Source organism: Plasmodium reichenowi, chromosome 11 (genome assembly GCF_001601855.1).
Source record: "Plasmodium reichenowi strain SY57 chromosome 11, whole genome shotgun sequence".
In the NCBI taxonomy this organism is placed as follows: domain Eukaryota; phylum Apicomplexa; class Aconoidasida; order Haemosporida; family Plasmodiidae; genus Plasmodium; species Plasmodium reichenowi.
Window position 1 is genome coordinate 1,351,738 of NC_033656.1, and position 16,847 is coordinate 1,368,584.

General features: G+C 16.9%; 3 protein-coding genes across 4 annotated transcripts; 2 read left to right on the forward strand and 1 right to left on the reverse strand.

Moving 5' to 3' along the window:
* Positions 1-3,654: 3,654 nt before the first annotated feature.
* Positions 3,655-7,902, forward strand: PRSY57_1135000 (hypothetical protein; the record flags this gene model as incomplete). The annotated part of the gene is made up of 1 exon (XM_012908313.2): positions 3,655-7,902. The coding sequence occupies one exon, from the start codon at positions 3,655-3,657 to the stop codon at positions 7,900-7,902; it is 4,248 nt and encodes a 1,415-aa protein (XP_012763767.2).
* A 1,030-nt stretch (positions 7,903-8,932) lies between these two features.
* On the forward strand, positions 8,933-10,939 carry PRSY57_1135100 (hypothetical protein; the record flags this gene model as incomplete). Of its 2 annotated transcripts, XM_012908314.2 has the most annotated exons (7): positions 8,933-8,990; positions 9,117-9,360; positions 9,502-9,561; positions 9,660-9,760; positions 9,871-9,957; positions 10,067-10,145; positions 10,303-10,939. In XM_012908314.2, the coding sequence occupies 7 exons, from the start codon at positions 8,933-8,935 to the stop codon at positions 10,937-10,939; spliced, it is 1,266 nt and encodes a 421-aa protein (XP_012763768.2). The 2 variants fall into 2 exon arrangements, with proteins under 2 accessions (XP_012763768.2, XP_019970352.1); XM_020114983.1 differs by lacking the exon at positions 9,502-9,561.
* A 1,281-nt stretch (positions 10,940-12,220) lies between these two features.
* On the reverse strand, positions 12,221-13,934 carry PRSY57_1135200 (DnaJ protein, putative; the record flags this gene model as incomplete). Its single annotated transcript, XM_012908315.2, has 5 exons — positions 12,221-12,262; positions 12,417-12,475; positions 12,582-12,678; positions 12,750-12,878; positions 13,152-13,934. 5 exons carry the CDS (start codon positions 13,932-13,934, stop codon positions 12,221-12,223), a joined length of 1,110 nt encoding a protein of 369 aa, XP_012763769.2.
* Positions 13,935-16,847: the final 2,913 nt, after the last annotated feature.

The following is a 16,847-nucleotide window of genomic DNA, read 5'->3' on the forward strand; positions in this document are numbered from 1 at the left end:
AAAAAAATATTTAAAAAAAAAAAAAAAAAAAAAAAAAAAAAAAAAAAAAAAATAGTTGTCAATAATTAATTTTTTTTTTTTTTTTTCTTTTTCCTTTTATTTTATATTAATATATATATATATATTTATATATTTATATATGTATAATTATTTAGAAAGCTATTAAATAAAATAAAAAATATTATTTATATTTAATATATATTATTTATATACATATATAATATATATATGTAATATAATATATATTGTGTTAAAATGAAAAGCGCAATATTTATGAAGAATAAAAATTTATATTATATATTTATATATATTATAAATGTTATAAAGAAATTTAATATAAACTATATTTATATCAAATATTTTTTTTAACATGAAATTTTGGATGAATTTTTTTTTTTTTTTTTTACCGAACTTTTCTATTTAATAATAGTGTGTGTGATTATACAAAATATAAATTTTTTTTTTTTTTTATGTTCTTCAAATCAGTATAAAATATGTTATGTATATAAATATGAATAGAACTATATGTTTTTATAATTTTTAGAAGAATTTTGGTTCTTTAGGTTATAGGGTGTTTATCTATTTTTAGATGAATAAAAGATTTTCATATGTGTTAATTGTTTAAAATATATTCTCCTAGTGATTTTTAATTTTTTTATCTTTATAATTTAATGTGTGTTTTTTTTTTTTTTTTGAAAAAGGGTATATGTTTTTTTACAAATTGGAATAATACTCGTTATATGGTAAATATGGTTGTGTTTACATAAAATGGTATATAATACTTTATATATATAAAGTTATTTTCATTTTTTTTTTTTTTTAAATACATATAAAAAAGGAATATGAATGGTTATAAAGAATATATATATATATGTATATATATATTTGTATATGTAGCAATTCTATATATTTTATATAATATATCCTTTTGTAATTCTTTAACTGCTTCATCATTTTATTCATTTGAATTTTATAAGTTTAATTCTTATATTTCTAGTATACATCAAAAATATATATTTATAAATATTGTATATGAATTGTTCAAGCATTTTTATATCTGCTTTTTTTTTTTTTTTTTTTTTTTATTAACTGTTCATATATATTTAAATTTATATTTTAGGACAATCTATCATATATATGCACACAGAAATTATTAATTCGTTTATCATTAATGTTTGTCATTTTAATCCTTTTTCACATTATTACACAGTATATCAATATATATATATATATATATATATATATACATATATTTTTAATTCTATTTTTTATATTAATGGAAATACATATCTAAATTAGGTTAAAAATGTATCTTTCAACAGTAACAGATTTATTCATATGATTAAATATATATATATATATATATATATTTATTTATTTATTTATATTTATTTATTTGTAGTTATCATATAATAACATTTAATACGGTTAATTATAAAACCATGAAGAAAAAATTTAGATGGTATATATTATGAATTATAAAATGAAATATATTTTATTAACCAAACAAGTTTAACATTTCGTACTTATTGTGTTTTTTTTTTTTTTCCCCTTCGCTTTAATATCATATTTAATTTATTTATATATATATATATATATTTAATTATTTTGTACTCATTTAAAGATGATGGAAACGAATAAAAAATACCTATGTTATTAAAAGTGTATATGACTCCATATATATATATATATAATATATATATATATATATATATATATAAAGTAATATATTTCCTTTTTGATCAAACATTTATTTGATGTTATAAAAAAAAAAAAGCAAGTTATACATCGATTGATGTAGTTAATATGAAGATATTTACATTTTATATAATAATTGAAAAATATTCCTTTTTCATATGTAAAATTAAAAAAGACTATAAAAGTATATAACGAAAATTTTTTAGCATATATATATATATATATATATATATAATACAATTGTCATATTTTATATGTATATAATAAAAGAATATAATTCTTACAGAACTTCCAAAATATATCTTCCTTCAAAATATGTTTGCATTGTTATATTGTTAAAAGGGGAGAATTATATAAAATAAATAATGAAAGAAAGATAGATAGAATGAATGAGAAGCACATTTTATTTATAGGTTCATTAATTCAAATTTTGGATATATTTAAAAAAAAACAAAAAAATAATTAAAAATTTACATATTTATAAAAAATGATTTCTCTTTATTTGATTTTAATAAAAAAGTAATATAAAAACAAAATAAAACAAAAATAAAATAAAATGAAATAAAAAAATTATGAAGCCCATAAGATTATTAAGAAACGAAAGCAATAGATAAATTATAATTATATAACATATAAAATATTTTTTAAAGTAAAAATTTATGTGATAAAATTATTAGTTGTTATTCATAATTTTAATACAGTATAAAAAGTTTTTTTAAAAACCAATGAATTCGTCCAAATATTATAAAATTATAGTATAAAAAAATATATTTATAAATATTTTTAATTTGAAAATGTTCCAAAGAGGAATATATAAAAAAAAATATAAAGGTTATGCTTTTGTTATATAAACAAATAATTTTTTTATTTCATAACTTCTAATATATATTTATATATATCCTTTTTTTCTGTTATGTTCAATAAAATAAATAGGAATATCATATTATTATTATAACTTTCTTATGTAATATAGAATAAAATGTATCTATATAGCCAATAAGTTCATTATTCTTTATATAGGTTATAATATTATATAAATATTTCATTTTACAATAAATATAATAATAATATATATATAAATTTTATATGTTTTTTTTTTTTTTTTTTTTTTTTTTTTTAATTCACCTATTCTATTCTTCAATTGCTGCATATATTATATATATATATATATATATATATATTTATTTATTATATATATTATTTATATATTATATATTTATATATATATAATATTATAAAGGTAGAAATTAAATATCATACTATATTATTATATAAATGTTATAATTCTTAATAAAGAAAAAAAAAATTATAATAAATAATATTTTTTTAAATCCTATAAATTATAACAAATGGATTAATTAAAAATGTATATAAAGATAATGTAAAAGTATATATATATATATATATTTTTTTTTAATTTTTGTATAAAAAGAAACACTTTATAAATATAAATCTATATTTTGTTATAAATTATATAAAAAAAGAAAGAAAAGAAAAATCTATATTTTATATGTTGACTTATATATAACATTTTGTATTATTATGATTATATATATATATGTTTAAAAATATATATGTACAATTAATTAATTAAATGGTTTATAATATTTTAAAAGATTTAAGAACTATATTGTTTTGCAACATATAGTAATATATATAATATATATATATATATATATATATATTACTATTTATATAACCTTCATTTTGAAATATTGTTTATTTTTTTTCTTCGAATTGGATAATATTATACAAGAAAAGAGTTGAAATATGAAATGATAAACTTAATAGAAAAAAAAATATAAAATAAATTATAAAAATTATATAGTTACATAATTTGAAATATTGTGTTGTGAGTTTACAACATATTGATAAGTAAAATAAAATAAATAAATATAATTATATATATATATATGTATATTCTTATTTTATGTACTTTTAAGAATTTTAAGAATCATGGATAACAATGGACTTGTTCTTAAAGTAGAAGGTAACGAGTTGTTAATAAACCAAGTGAATAATGAAGGTACCAAGAGAAATTTTAATTTATATTTATATAAATTAAAAACAAAAAATGACAAATTAAGATACTATGAAATAAATAATTGTATAACATCTGAAAATTATGTTAAGGGATATATAAATGAAAATAGTAATATGGTATTACTTTATGATGAACAATTTTATATATATGATAATGAGAAGAAGAAGAAAAGTTGTTTAATAAATTTAAGTGATTGTGAACCTGTGGATTTTATATATTTTAAGAAACATTTAATTTTTATTGAGAATAAGAAAATTTCTTTATTTCAAGCTAAACAAAATGGAAAAAGTATGGTTATGTTAAATTTAAAAGATATACCATTAAAAATAAATTTTTGTTCATATAAAAATTTATTCTATTTATGTACAAGGAAGAGATTATATTTTTTAAAATTATTATATGTGAAAGAAAATAAAACATTAAAAGTGAAAAATACAAATATGAGTCTTCCTATAAGAAATATAAATGATCAATATGCATATCATTCTTACAGAAATTTATTTCATAAAATTGATCAGAAGTATAAAGAAGTTATACATGTCTGTTGTTATTCTGATCGAGAAGTTACCATTTATAAATTTGTAAAGGGGCAATATAAAAATAAAAAAAAATGTTTACACAAATTAACTGTAAAGGAATTTAATAATGACAAAATTAGTGGCGCATTTTTCTTTAAAGTCAAGTTAGAAAATAGTCTTAAAGGACAAATCAAAACAAGTCATTATATAAATGATATGACTGATCAGACGGACATCAACCATAATAATAATAATAATAATAATAATAATCAAAATGAGGATAATCAAAATGATGATAACAACAACAATCATAATAATATTATTAATAATAATATTGTTAATAATAATGTGGTTCATAACAATTTTGATGACAATCACCTAAATGAACCAAGTGATGACGAAGATATCGTAAAATTGTACCTTTTAATATATAACGAATGCGGAAAAGTTTTAATTTATTTTATTGATTATTTAAATGAGAAATATTTTAAATATGGATTAAGTCATATTAAAAACGAATTTGTTATATATATGCAACTACCTTTTAAACCATTTTATATATATAATACATCGGATATATTTACAAAAAGAGTAATAAAGCAAAAAAATATTATACAAAAAAAAAAAAAGTTATCAAACAATTATAATAAATATTTAGAATATATATTAAATAAAGAAGTATATGTTAAAAATCATTTTTTCTTTGAGTGTGTTTTAGTAGAAGAAAAGTATGCAACTATATATACTATTCAAATGAATTATGAGTTTTTATCAAATCATCAAGAGGGACAAGAATTAGTTTGTATGGATTCAAAAGATTCAAATCATAAGATGATGGCAATAAGAGAAAAAAATGAAAATTGTGATAATAACCAAGAACATGGTAATCAAAACAAATTAAGTCATATGTTAAAAGAATCCAAATTTTCTTGTTATTCTGATAGTGATTCTTATATAGATAGTGAAATCACTTGGACGGATAGCCAAGAAGTGAGTGAACATTTATCTTTTTATACAGACACTGATTCCCAAATAGAAAATGGTATAGATAAAAATGAAAAGACAAAGGATAATTTAAATGATGATATGAAGATAAATCAAAATAATAAAGAAGACAATCATAATAATAATATGAATTCGATGGAATTATCCTTACACACAGATACTTGTTTAAAATCAGATGAAGAAGAATCTAATGTAACAACTTATTTGAACAATTTTAAAAGTACTGATGTACTAAAGGAGGATATAAATAAAGAGTTAGATGAAAATATAACATATGTAGAAGAATGTACTAATAAAGAAAACATTGATATGGTGAATAAATATAATGAACATGTAAGTGATATATATAATGATGAAATTGTTTATGAGAACAATATAAAATTTAGCGAAGAAAATTCATACATAAATAAAGAAATATGTTTATCATCCAAGAATATAAATGAAGAAGAAGTACACCATGAAATGACTCATTTTGAAACAGTTGTTGTATCAAAATTAAATTTAGAAGAGAATCATATAAATGAAGTTGAACAGAACAAATCAAATATGATAACTAATAATACAAATATAAATTCGTTACAACAAAGTAGTGATATATGTATCAAAGAAAATAATAATATATCATGTAATGGATATATAGATGTAATAAATCATAAACATGTGGATAATGTAAATAACACCAATAATAAAATAGGAAATATTACAGAGGATGACTTTAATAGGTATGCTAATAAGAATACCATGGAAAATGTGGAAGAAATAGAAATGAATAATACAGTTCCAAAAGATATAAATATGTATTACCCAACACAGTATAAAAATTCTAGTGATGGTTCATATAATTCTTCTTTATCGATGCAAAATGAAAATATGAAAACGTCAGTTTCTTTGCACTCGAAGGACGAAAGTAGCGAAGAATTTTATTATATTAGTGAGGACGAAGGGGAATATTATGACTTAAAAAAAAATATGGATGATGAGACGGCAGATGAAATAAATGATGATATAGAAGAAGAAATGGAAGATGATATAAAAAAAGAAATAGGAGATGAAATAAGAGATGAATTAAAAGATGAAATAAGAGATGAATTAAAAGATGAAATAAGAGATGAAATAAAAGATGAAATAAGAGATGAATTAAAAGATGAAATAAGAGATGAAATAGGAGATGAATTAAAAGATGAAGTAGAAAATAAAATAAATGATGAAATAAAAGATGAAATAAGAGATGAATTAAAAGATGAAGTAGAAAATAAAATAAATGATGAAATAAGAGATGAATTAAAAGATGAAATAAGAGATGAATTAAAAACTGAAGTAGAAAATAATATAAATGATGAAATAAAAGATGAAGTAGAAAATAAAATAAATGATGAATTAAAAGATGAAATAAAAAATAAAATAAATGATGAAATAAATGATGAAATAAAAGATGAAATAAGAGATGAAATAAAAGATGAAATAAGAGATGAATTAAAAGATGAAGTACAAAATAAAATAAATGATGAAATAAAAGATGAAGTACAAAATAAAATAAATGATGAATTAAAAGATGAAATAAGAGATGAATTAAAAGATGAAGTACAAAATAAAATAAATGATGAAATAAAAGATGAAGTACAAAATAAAATAATTGATGAAATAAAAGATGATATAAGAGATGAATTAAAAGATGAATTAAAAGATGAAATAAAAAATAAAATAAATGATGAAATAAATGATGAAGACACAATTGGATTGGTAATTGAAAATAAACCAGACATGCAGGAATTAAATTGCAAGATAATTGCTGAGGAACTATTTGAAAATGAGAAAATTGAACAAATTAATGAGAAGGATAATATGAATAATGATAATAATGATAGTAATGATAATGATGATAATGATAACAATGATTATAATGATAATAATAAAAATATCGAGAAGAAAAGCAAAAAGAAAAGAAAGAAAGAAAAAGACAGAATAGATGAAAATATAACAACAGATTATGAATCCTCAAAAAATATTAGAGAAGGCAAAAAAATCAAGATAAATGAAATAGAGAATGAAGAAAAGCAAAATATACAAAGAAAAGAAATTGAGAAACAAAATAATAATATATCAAAAGGTAAAAAATATGTAGAAGATGTATTTTCTGATTTAGATATTGAATCATCTAATAATTCTACAAATCAATTAGATAATAAGATAGGAAATAAAAGTAAATATAATTTCACAACAATGTCATCTATGATTAAACTTAATATATCTTTAAAAAGATATAGCAATTTGGTTGATTTAATTAATGTAAAAGATTGCAAACTAGTTAAAAAAACCATTGCTAATCTTGGGAAAAAATATTGTATTAAATTATTAGAATTTCTTTTAGATGCATTATTTAGAAATAAATATTTTATGAACAGGTTTTATTTATGGATTAGAAATATTTGTAAACAACATAAAGATGTACTCAAGTCAAAAAAATATCGTAAAATAATAACTAAAATATCAGAAATAGCAAACAGCAATTTAAAAAATGAAGAAATATTAAACCATGTTATTGATAAAATAAATTTTACAATAGATCATATAATTAAAAATCAAGTTTTTGACAATGTAGAAGTACTCAATTATAGAGATGGAACCATAATAAAATGATACCACAAAAACAGACAAACAAACAAACAAAAAAAAATAATATAAAATAATATATATAAAATAATATATATAAAATAATATATATATATATATATATATATATATATATAAGATAAAGTTATTTATTATTCTTCTTTAATTTTCCTTTTTTTCTTCCTTTTTAAAGAAGAAAATATTAATTTAATATGGTTTATTTTTTTTTCTCAAATGTTATAAATATATATATATATATGTATTTATTTATTTTTATATATATTTATATCTATTTATTTATGTTTGAATTTATTTATTTTTAATTGCCTCTTTTTTTTTCTTTTTTTTTTTTTTGTATATATACTTCCATGTTAAATGTAAATAGAGGAAGTGTTGTATTGTAATTCATACTTAATAATTAAAATATATAAATTTATTCATTTTTTTTTATAAATATTTAAAAATTAAAATTTTATAAATATTAATTCTTAAAATATAATATTAAAAAGTTACATATTATTTTTTTTTTGGACAATTTTTTTTTTGCACCATTAAAAAATGAGCAAAAATAAAAAAAAATAAAATATTTTTGAACGAATAAGAAAAAAAAAAAAAGAAATAGAAAAAATTAAAAAATTAAATGGTTATATATTTTATATATTTTTTATATTTTATATTTTCTGTTTTATTTTATTATATTTTTTTTTTTTTTTTTATACGTAACAGTTTTGAATATATATATTTTTATTCATTTATAGAATAACTATTTATTTATGTATTTTAATATTTTAAAATAATAATTTTAATGAATTTAAAAAATAAAACAAAATGAATAATTTTATATTTAAAACTATAGTGCAATTATTCTAATGTGTTGTATATAGATAAATTGTATGAACAAATATTTATATATATACCAAATATATGAATTTATAAATATTGGTATAATAATCATTAAATACATTATGGTAAGAAAGTTTTAAGATTTAGATTTTTTTTTTTTTTTTTTTTTTTTCGGCGTGTATCTTTTAGAAATAAGCAAAAAAAAAAAAAAAAAATGGATAAATTAATAAAAGAAAATATTAATGATGTTTTTTTATCCTACAATGATATGAGTAAATCTAAAATTTCTAAATGTATATATAAAGTATCACATATGTGTGTACACATATATATATATATATATATTACCACACTTTTCTTATATTTATTCCCATTTTATATTTCCATAATATTTATAGTACAAGATAACGAAAGCGAAAGCAGTGAGGAATCATACAAAGATGTAAACAATTTTTTACAACAATCCAGTGATTCTCATTCTACATGTTCTTATGAAAGTGAAAATCCATATATCTTTAATAACAATTCTGAAGATGAAAGAACAGCTCCAATTATTTCATATGTTAGTCAAAATTATATTTGCAAAAAAGAAAGAAAATATAAAAAATCATACACAGCTAGCTATATTAATAATATGAACAGGTTAATAAAAAAAAAATAAAATAAAATAAAATAAAAAAAATAAAAAAAATAAAAATGGCTAGTATAATATATATAACTATAATAAAATTCTCGTTATAATATTTAAAAACATATTTTTTTTCATATATTTACGTAAGACAGTATTGACAATTTCCCTTTTAAAAGTTACGGACATGTACCTAGTATATCTGATAAAATAAAGTAAGTTTTTTCGTTATATATATATATATATATATATATATATATATATATATGTTTGTGTGTTTTTATAATATATTATTTACATTTTGTAACATCAGAGAATTAAGCAATTTTCAATGGAAACCTCTAGGGAAAAATGTTCCTAAAATATCCTTAATAAATTTATCACATAAAAAAGCATGGGATATAGGAAAAGAAGGTATGTTATTACATTTATGGGAAATTTTAACAAATGAAACTAATGGACTATATATATATATATATATATATATATATATATTTCATTTTTTTTTTTTTTTTTATGAATAGGTTGTAATGGAATACTGATAAAAAATTTATTTGAAAGTTATAAAAAGACAAAATTAAATTATATGGTATTAGACGGTACTAATTTAGGTATGCAAAAAATGAAAAGTATAGGTTTATATTTTCTGGTATTTGAAAATACATATATATATATATATATATATATATTTAATTATGCAAATAATATTTCATTCTGTAGATAAATTTTTAACTGTGTACTCTCGTACATATCAAGAAACCATTAATGGTGTTAATCCAAGTGTACTCAAAATATTCAGGTAGTGTCTTACACAAAGAATAATATTTTACATAATGATATATTATGATATATATATATATATATATATATATATATATATATATATATATATATATATATTATATATATATATTTATTGATTTATCTATTTATCATTATATTTTGTTTTAATGTAGCTTTTTTGATTTGGAAGAAGGCTACTTCTTATATGATGTTAAAAGTATTCATTTATTTAAAAAGGGGAAAAAAAAGAATAAAGAGAGAAGCATTATATTAAAGGATTTGAATGATTCATTTTATAATGCAATACTTATATGTATGAATGAAATAATAAAATATTTAAAAATATGTGATTTTAAAAATAATTTAAAGAGTAAAATAAAAAGTGCGAAAAATGATAATAATACCTCCTCAGGAACATCCATAACAGAAGTAGATGAAAAAACCTATTTTGTTAAATCTGTCAAAAATGAAAAAAATCTTTATAATAATAATATGAAAAATGTTATCACAACCAATAAAAGAAAAACATTAGAAAAAAATAATATTTTAATAAATGATATAATTCCTAATAATATAGTTAAAAAAAATTATGTTTCATTTAAAGACAAGAATTATAAGAATAAGGAAAAAATTCAAATAGCGCACAACGTTTTTTCAAATAATACAGAAGAAAGTGGCTATAAATATTTAAAGGATATAATAAAAAAAGAAGAAAATGAGTTAAAAGAAAATGACGAGTTATATAATAATAGTTATAGTGGGTATTCATCCCATACATCAGTTAGTATTAATCAAGATATGTTAAGATAAACAGATATGAATTGAAAAAAAAAATGGAAACAAAAAAAAAAAATGGCACATATTATTTTTATATTAAATATATTTTGTTATATCACAAAAATATATATATATATATATATATATATATATATATATATATATTAATAAATATTTTATAATAATGTTGTAATTACCATGGATGCAGGAATAGGTTTTATTAAAACCAAATGATTAATTAAATGTTTACAAATACATATAAATATATATATATTTACATTCTTATATCTTTCGTATGTATGCTTATAATGTTAGTTAAACATTATAAAAAACTTTAAATTACAAATTTATTTTTTTTTAAGCAGCTTATTTAAAAACTAATAAAAAAATAAATTATATAATTTTACTAATATAACCATAAAAATTACAATTAAATATTATCACATAAATATTATATGAGCTTAGGAAAGGGAACAAAAAAAAAAAAAAAAAAAAAGATACATACATACGTCTTTTTTATATGGATTATAATAAAGAAATAAAGAAAAAATAATATATTTAATAAAAAATTTAATTTTTTTATTTATACAACAATTTCTACAAAATTTCATAATATAAACAAAGAGTATAATTAAAAAAAAAAAAAAAAAAAAAAAAAAGAAAAAGAAAAAGAAAAAGAAAAAGAAAAAGAAAAAAGAAAAAGAAAAAGAAAAAGAAAAAGAAAAAAGAAATGTAAATCAAAGAACAGCATACTGCATAATTGAAAACAGTATACAACTCAGAAGATATTATATATATACAGTGATTTTGTAAACATACTTTTATAAGAAATATTATTGAATTTAAAAAATTCATGATATGGAAATTACAAATGCATATACGAAAAAATATAAAAAAAGAAAAAAAAAAAAAAATTGGAGAATAATATATACGAAGTAATTCTTAGAAATAATAAATATAAAAAAAAAAAAAAAAAAAAAAGGTTTAATAAATAGAAATAAATAGATAAGAATTAATACGTATAATATTAATACTTCTTTCTTTAGTTTTTTCTTTTGGAAATATATACCTTTTCTTAACAATTAAAACATAGGTATATAATATATGTATTATTATATATATAATTATATAAGATCAAATATATATATATATATATATATCATTTAAAAGATATTCATAAAAACATTTAAAACAATAAAGAAATAATACACCTATATAAAAATTATATACGTGTATATTTTTCGAATTGTCTTTTTTATTTTATTTTCTATTTTTAAGCACTTAATTTTTCATTGTAAAATAAAAAATTTTCAATCATCTCTTTTTTAATTTTAAAATATAGTTATTGTATTGCTCCTAAAAAAAAAAGAAAAAAAAAAAAATTATATAAATATATATTATATATATATATTTGTTTATATATAAATATTATAGATACATTTATGTTCAGGATATACATCAATCTGCTACACTTTTCAACTATTATATATAAAATTTTATATTAACTTACTTCTAATGTTTTTAATTTCATACAACTTTCAGGGATGTCTTTATAATTAATTTTTTGTTCTGAAAAAGAAAATAAATAAAACATATATATATATATATATATATTATGAACATATAATATAACGAATATATCTTTTTGGCTTGTTAGTAAAAGTTGAAGTCTTACGATATTTATTTTTTTCCCTATAGTAATCATTTTTTATTTTCTTTGTTAAAATATGACATTCATGCTCATAGTATTTGTATTCCACTTCATACTCAATCTGTAAAAATAAATAAATAAAAAAATATATATATATATATATATATATATTTGTACGTAAAAATAAATTACTTGAAAACGTGAATGACTATTTCGAGGATAATTATAATTAAAAGTTCTTTTTGTATAAAACCGTATATTGTTTAATGAGGTATAATTTATTGTATCAAAATAATTTGTTTTCTGAAGAGAATAAACAGCCTAAGGAAAAAAAAAAAAAGAAAAAATTAAATTAGGTCCCATACATACCTTTAATATAATTCTTCGTATACACACTAACATAAATAATATATAATTTTACTTAGAAAAAGATAGTTCTTTTGTTAAATACAAATATTATAATATTCGTCATTTCAAAAGAAATACACATATAAGAAATCATATATATATATATATATATATTTATATTTATTTATTTATAGAGACAAAATTGTAGAATAACTATGGCTACATTTCACTTTTTATTAATATTACCTTAGGCTGCTCAAAATGACTTGACAAAAAGAATATAAGAAACATGATTAAAAATATTAAGATTTGAACAAACGAATAATTTCGTTGAGCATTATTAGCACTATTAGTATTATTATTATTAGAATACGATCTGTTTGAATTTATATGAGTTCTGAAGTTTGTATTATTACAGGTTGCAAAATTAAGACCAAAAAAATTACGAAATAAATCTTCAGGTGTAAACGTATCATCATTATAATAATAATGTGTTGTTCTATAAGTAGTATGTTGACCATGTTCATCTATATTATTATCATATTCATATCTTTTTTCTTTATTTATTAAATGTTGAAATGCTTTAGAAACTTTTTTAAAAGCTTCTTCAGCTCCTTTATCTTTATTTTTATCAGGATGATATAATTTAGCTAATTTTTTATATGCTCCTCTAATAGTTTCATCATTACTATTTTTAGGTATACCTAATATTTCGTAATAATTATTTGTTCTTAATATTTTTTCTAAACATTCATCTTTTTTTCTGAATCGTTCATGTACATTATTTGTAGTATCTCTACTAAATGTGCTCGTAGTAGTATTATTATTATATGTAGTTTTTTCGGTTCCTATATGTTCACTTTTATTAATTTCTTCTTCACATGTTTTTAATTTGTCTGTTATATCTATATCTGGAAACATTCGTTTTGCTTTTAAAAATAAATTTTTTGCATGACTAAAATTCCCATTTTTCATATACTTGCAAGCTAAATTAAAACATTCATAAGCATCATCCTTATTACTAATCATTTTAATTATATTTTAATTACGACTTTGTCTTATTATTATATTTCCACTAATAAATATTATATATACATATATATTATTATTATTATTATTTATTTTTTCTATATTACACTTTGATTATTTCAGACCGTCAAAATGCTTATAAGTATAAAAGTAGAAATTACAAGAATATAACAAATAAATTGTTTTTAATTGTTTTCTAAAACCTCTGTTCACACATATATCATAATTTACACATATGAATAAATTTATAAACTACTTGAATATAATATATATATATATATATATATATATATATATATATATATAGATATATGTGTGTGTGTAAAATATTTTGTATATTTATTGTAATACAAATTTGAATAATATATATCTCAAAAAAAATAAAAAATAAAAAAATAAGGTAATTATACAATCAGTTTATATATTTTTCTGTTTCCTTTTCTTTTGATTTTTTTTTTATATCTTGGATCTTTAAAATCAATGTTCTTGTACTTAAAATGTTTGTTCTGTTCTACTTTTTAAGAATATACACATATAATATATATAAATATATATATATATATAAACTATTTATTTTATTTGTTTTTTATTCGGCACTGATTTTATAATTTTCACGAATCTGTTACATTCTTTTATATATATTATAACCATATATTATATTTTATATTTTTGTTAAATATATTTTCAAAAATTAAATATATATATATATATATATACATATATTTTTATTGAAAAATGTATTTTAATTTTTGTAAAAAATAAAACATAAATATATATTGAATGCTAATTAAAAAAGATCTTGGTAATAAATTAAATAATTCTTTCATAATATATTCCAAATTTATATTTTATTTTTAATAAAAAAAAAAAAAAAAAAAAAAAGCAGGGGGAAAATATAAAATCATGTACATATGTATATATAATTGTGTATGTATAATAATATATTGTTTGTTATATAAAATATATATTATATATATATATATATATATATATGTCTCAAGTTCCAGAACGGACAATATATTTTATTAAACAGCTTTAAAATTTTTTTAAAATCCTTTGTTACCTCTTTTAAAAAATATTTAAATACATAAAAAAATTAATATATATAAATAATATATACATATAACATATTTTACATAAGTTTCATTTATGTTCAAATATAAAATTATTTTTACAAATATATTTATATAATTATAAAAAAACTAAAAAAATAAAGCTAATAATGATAAAATATCACATATTTTTATTTATTATATTTATAATTCTTTTCCATTAATAAATCTTTATATACAGTCAATATTGAATATTTATAAATTAATACGAAATATAATTTATTTTCTTATATCATTTTTTTTTTTTTTTTTGAATTTTACATGAAATATCATACTTCACAAAAAATACGAGCTAAAATGAATTTACATTTTTTTTATTTTTTCTTATAATTTATTTTATATATTTATAAAAAATCCTAATAATATGTTTTTTTTTTTTTTTTTTTTTTTTTTTTTTTACCTATAAAAATTATATATTATATTATAAAATAATATATTGTGATTTTATTATTTTTAAATAAATAATATTTTTTCACATATAAGAACAATAGTAAAAGCTCAATATATATAATACGTATATTATATATAATATATATAATAATATATATGTATATAAATATATTATATTATAGGTATATATATATATAAATATAAATATTATATATTATAATATATCATATTTATATTATATATTATAATATATATATATATATATATTACAATATATATAGTTTTATATTATAATGAATAAAAAAATAATACCTTGGTAATTATACAGGAGTATATTATTATATATATAAATATAATAAGAAAGTTTCCACATATAATATGTATTATAATTTTTTTTTTTTTTTCTTTATTATCTTAGACCTTGAAAATATATATACAAAAATTAAAACTTAAAAATAAAAAATAAAAAATAGAAGAATTAAATAAAAATTATATATATATATATATAATCATTTTTCCTAACATTTTATCTTATGGACATGAATAATAAAAAAATTTTGCAAATTATATATAAAATACAATTATAATTTTTATTTTATTGTATTAATATTATATTTCATTTTTATAAAATCTATTATGTTACCAAAAATAAAATAAAATAAATTAAATAACCTTGTTTCTATATTTATTCCTTTTTTATAAAAAGATTTAAAAGAGAAACGGGATAATTTGAAGTGATATGAAAAAATGAAGATTAAGCATTGCATTTAATATTATTTATAAAAAGTATACATTGTTACAATATTTTTATATTTATAATGTTCTTAAAATGTTATATATATATATATATATGTATATGTTAAGTTTCTGTGTGTTTCTACAATTTGAATAAACTCGATATATATTGGAACAACATTCTTTTTGTTCTTATGTTGAAAATAAATATTTATATATAATATATTATATTTTAGAATTTTTATTAATTTATGTTAATCTATATTTTAAATGTTAAATATTCAAACCTTATGAAAATTTATTTAAAGCACATCATATATATTATAATTATATACTTTCAAACAAAATTCTTATAATTTATAATATATATATATTAAGTTATGTATACTTTTTTCCTTAATCCTTTTTATTTTAATTCACTTTGATGTTTTTCTCTTCTTCATTTTCATTCCTTGTTACAGCATAAAAGAGAAAAAAAAAAAAAAATTTATAATAAAACAATGAGAAAACAAACATATTTTTATATACCAAATTGTTATACTTTTTTTTTTTTTTTTTTTTTTGTTCCCACCTTTAGGTGTATATAATTCTACATTTTGGAAATTATCCACTATGTTACAAATTATTTTATTTCATTTTATATATATTAAAAATTATATTAATTTAAATATTTTGG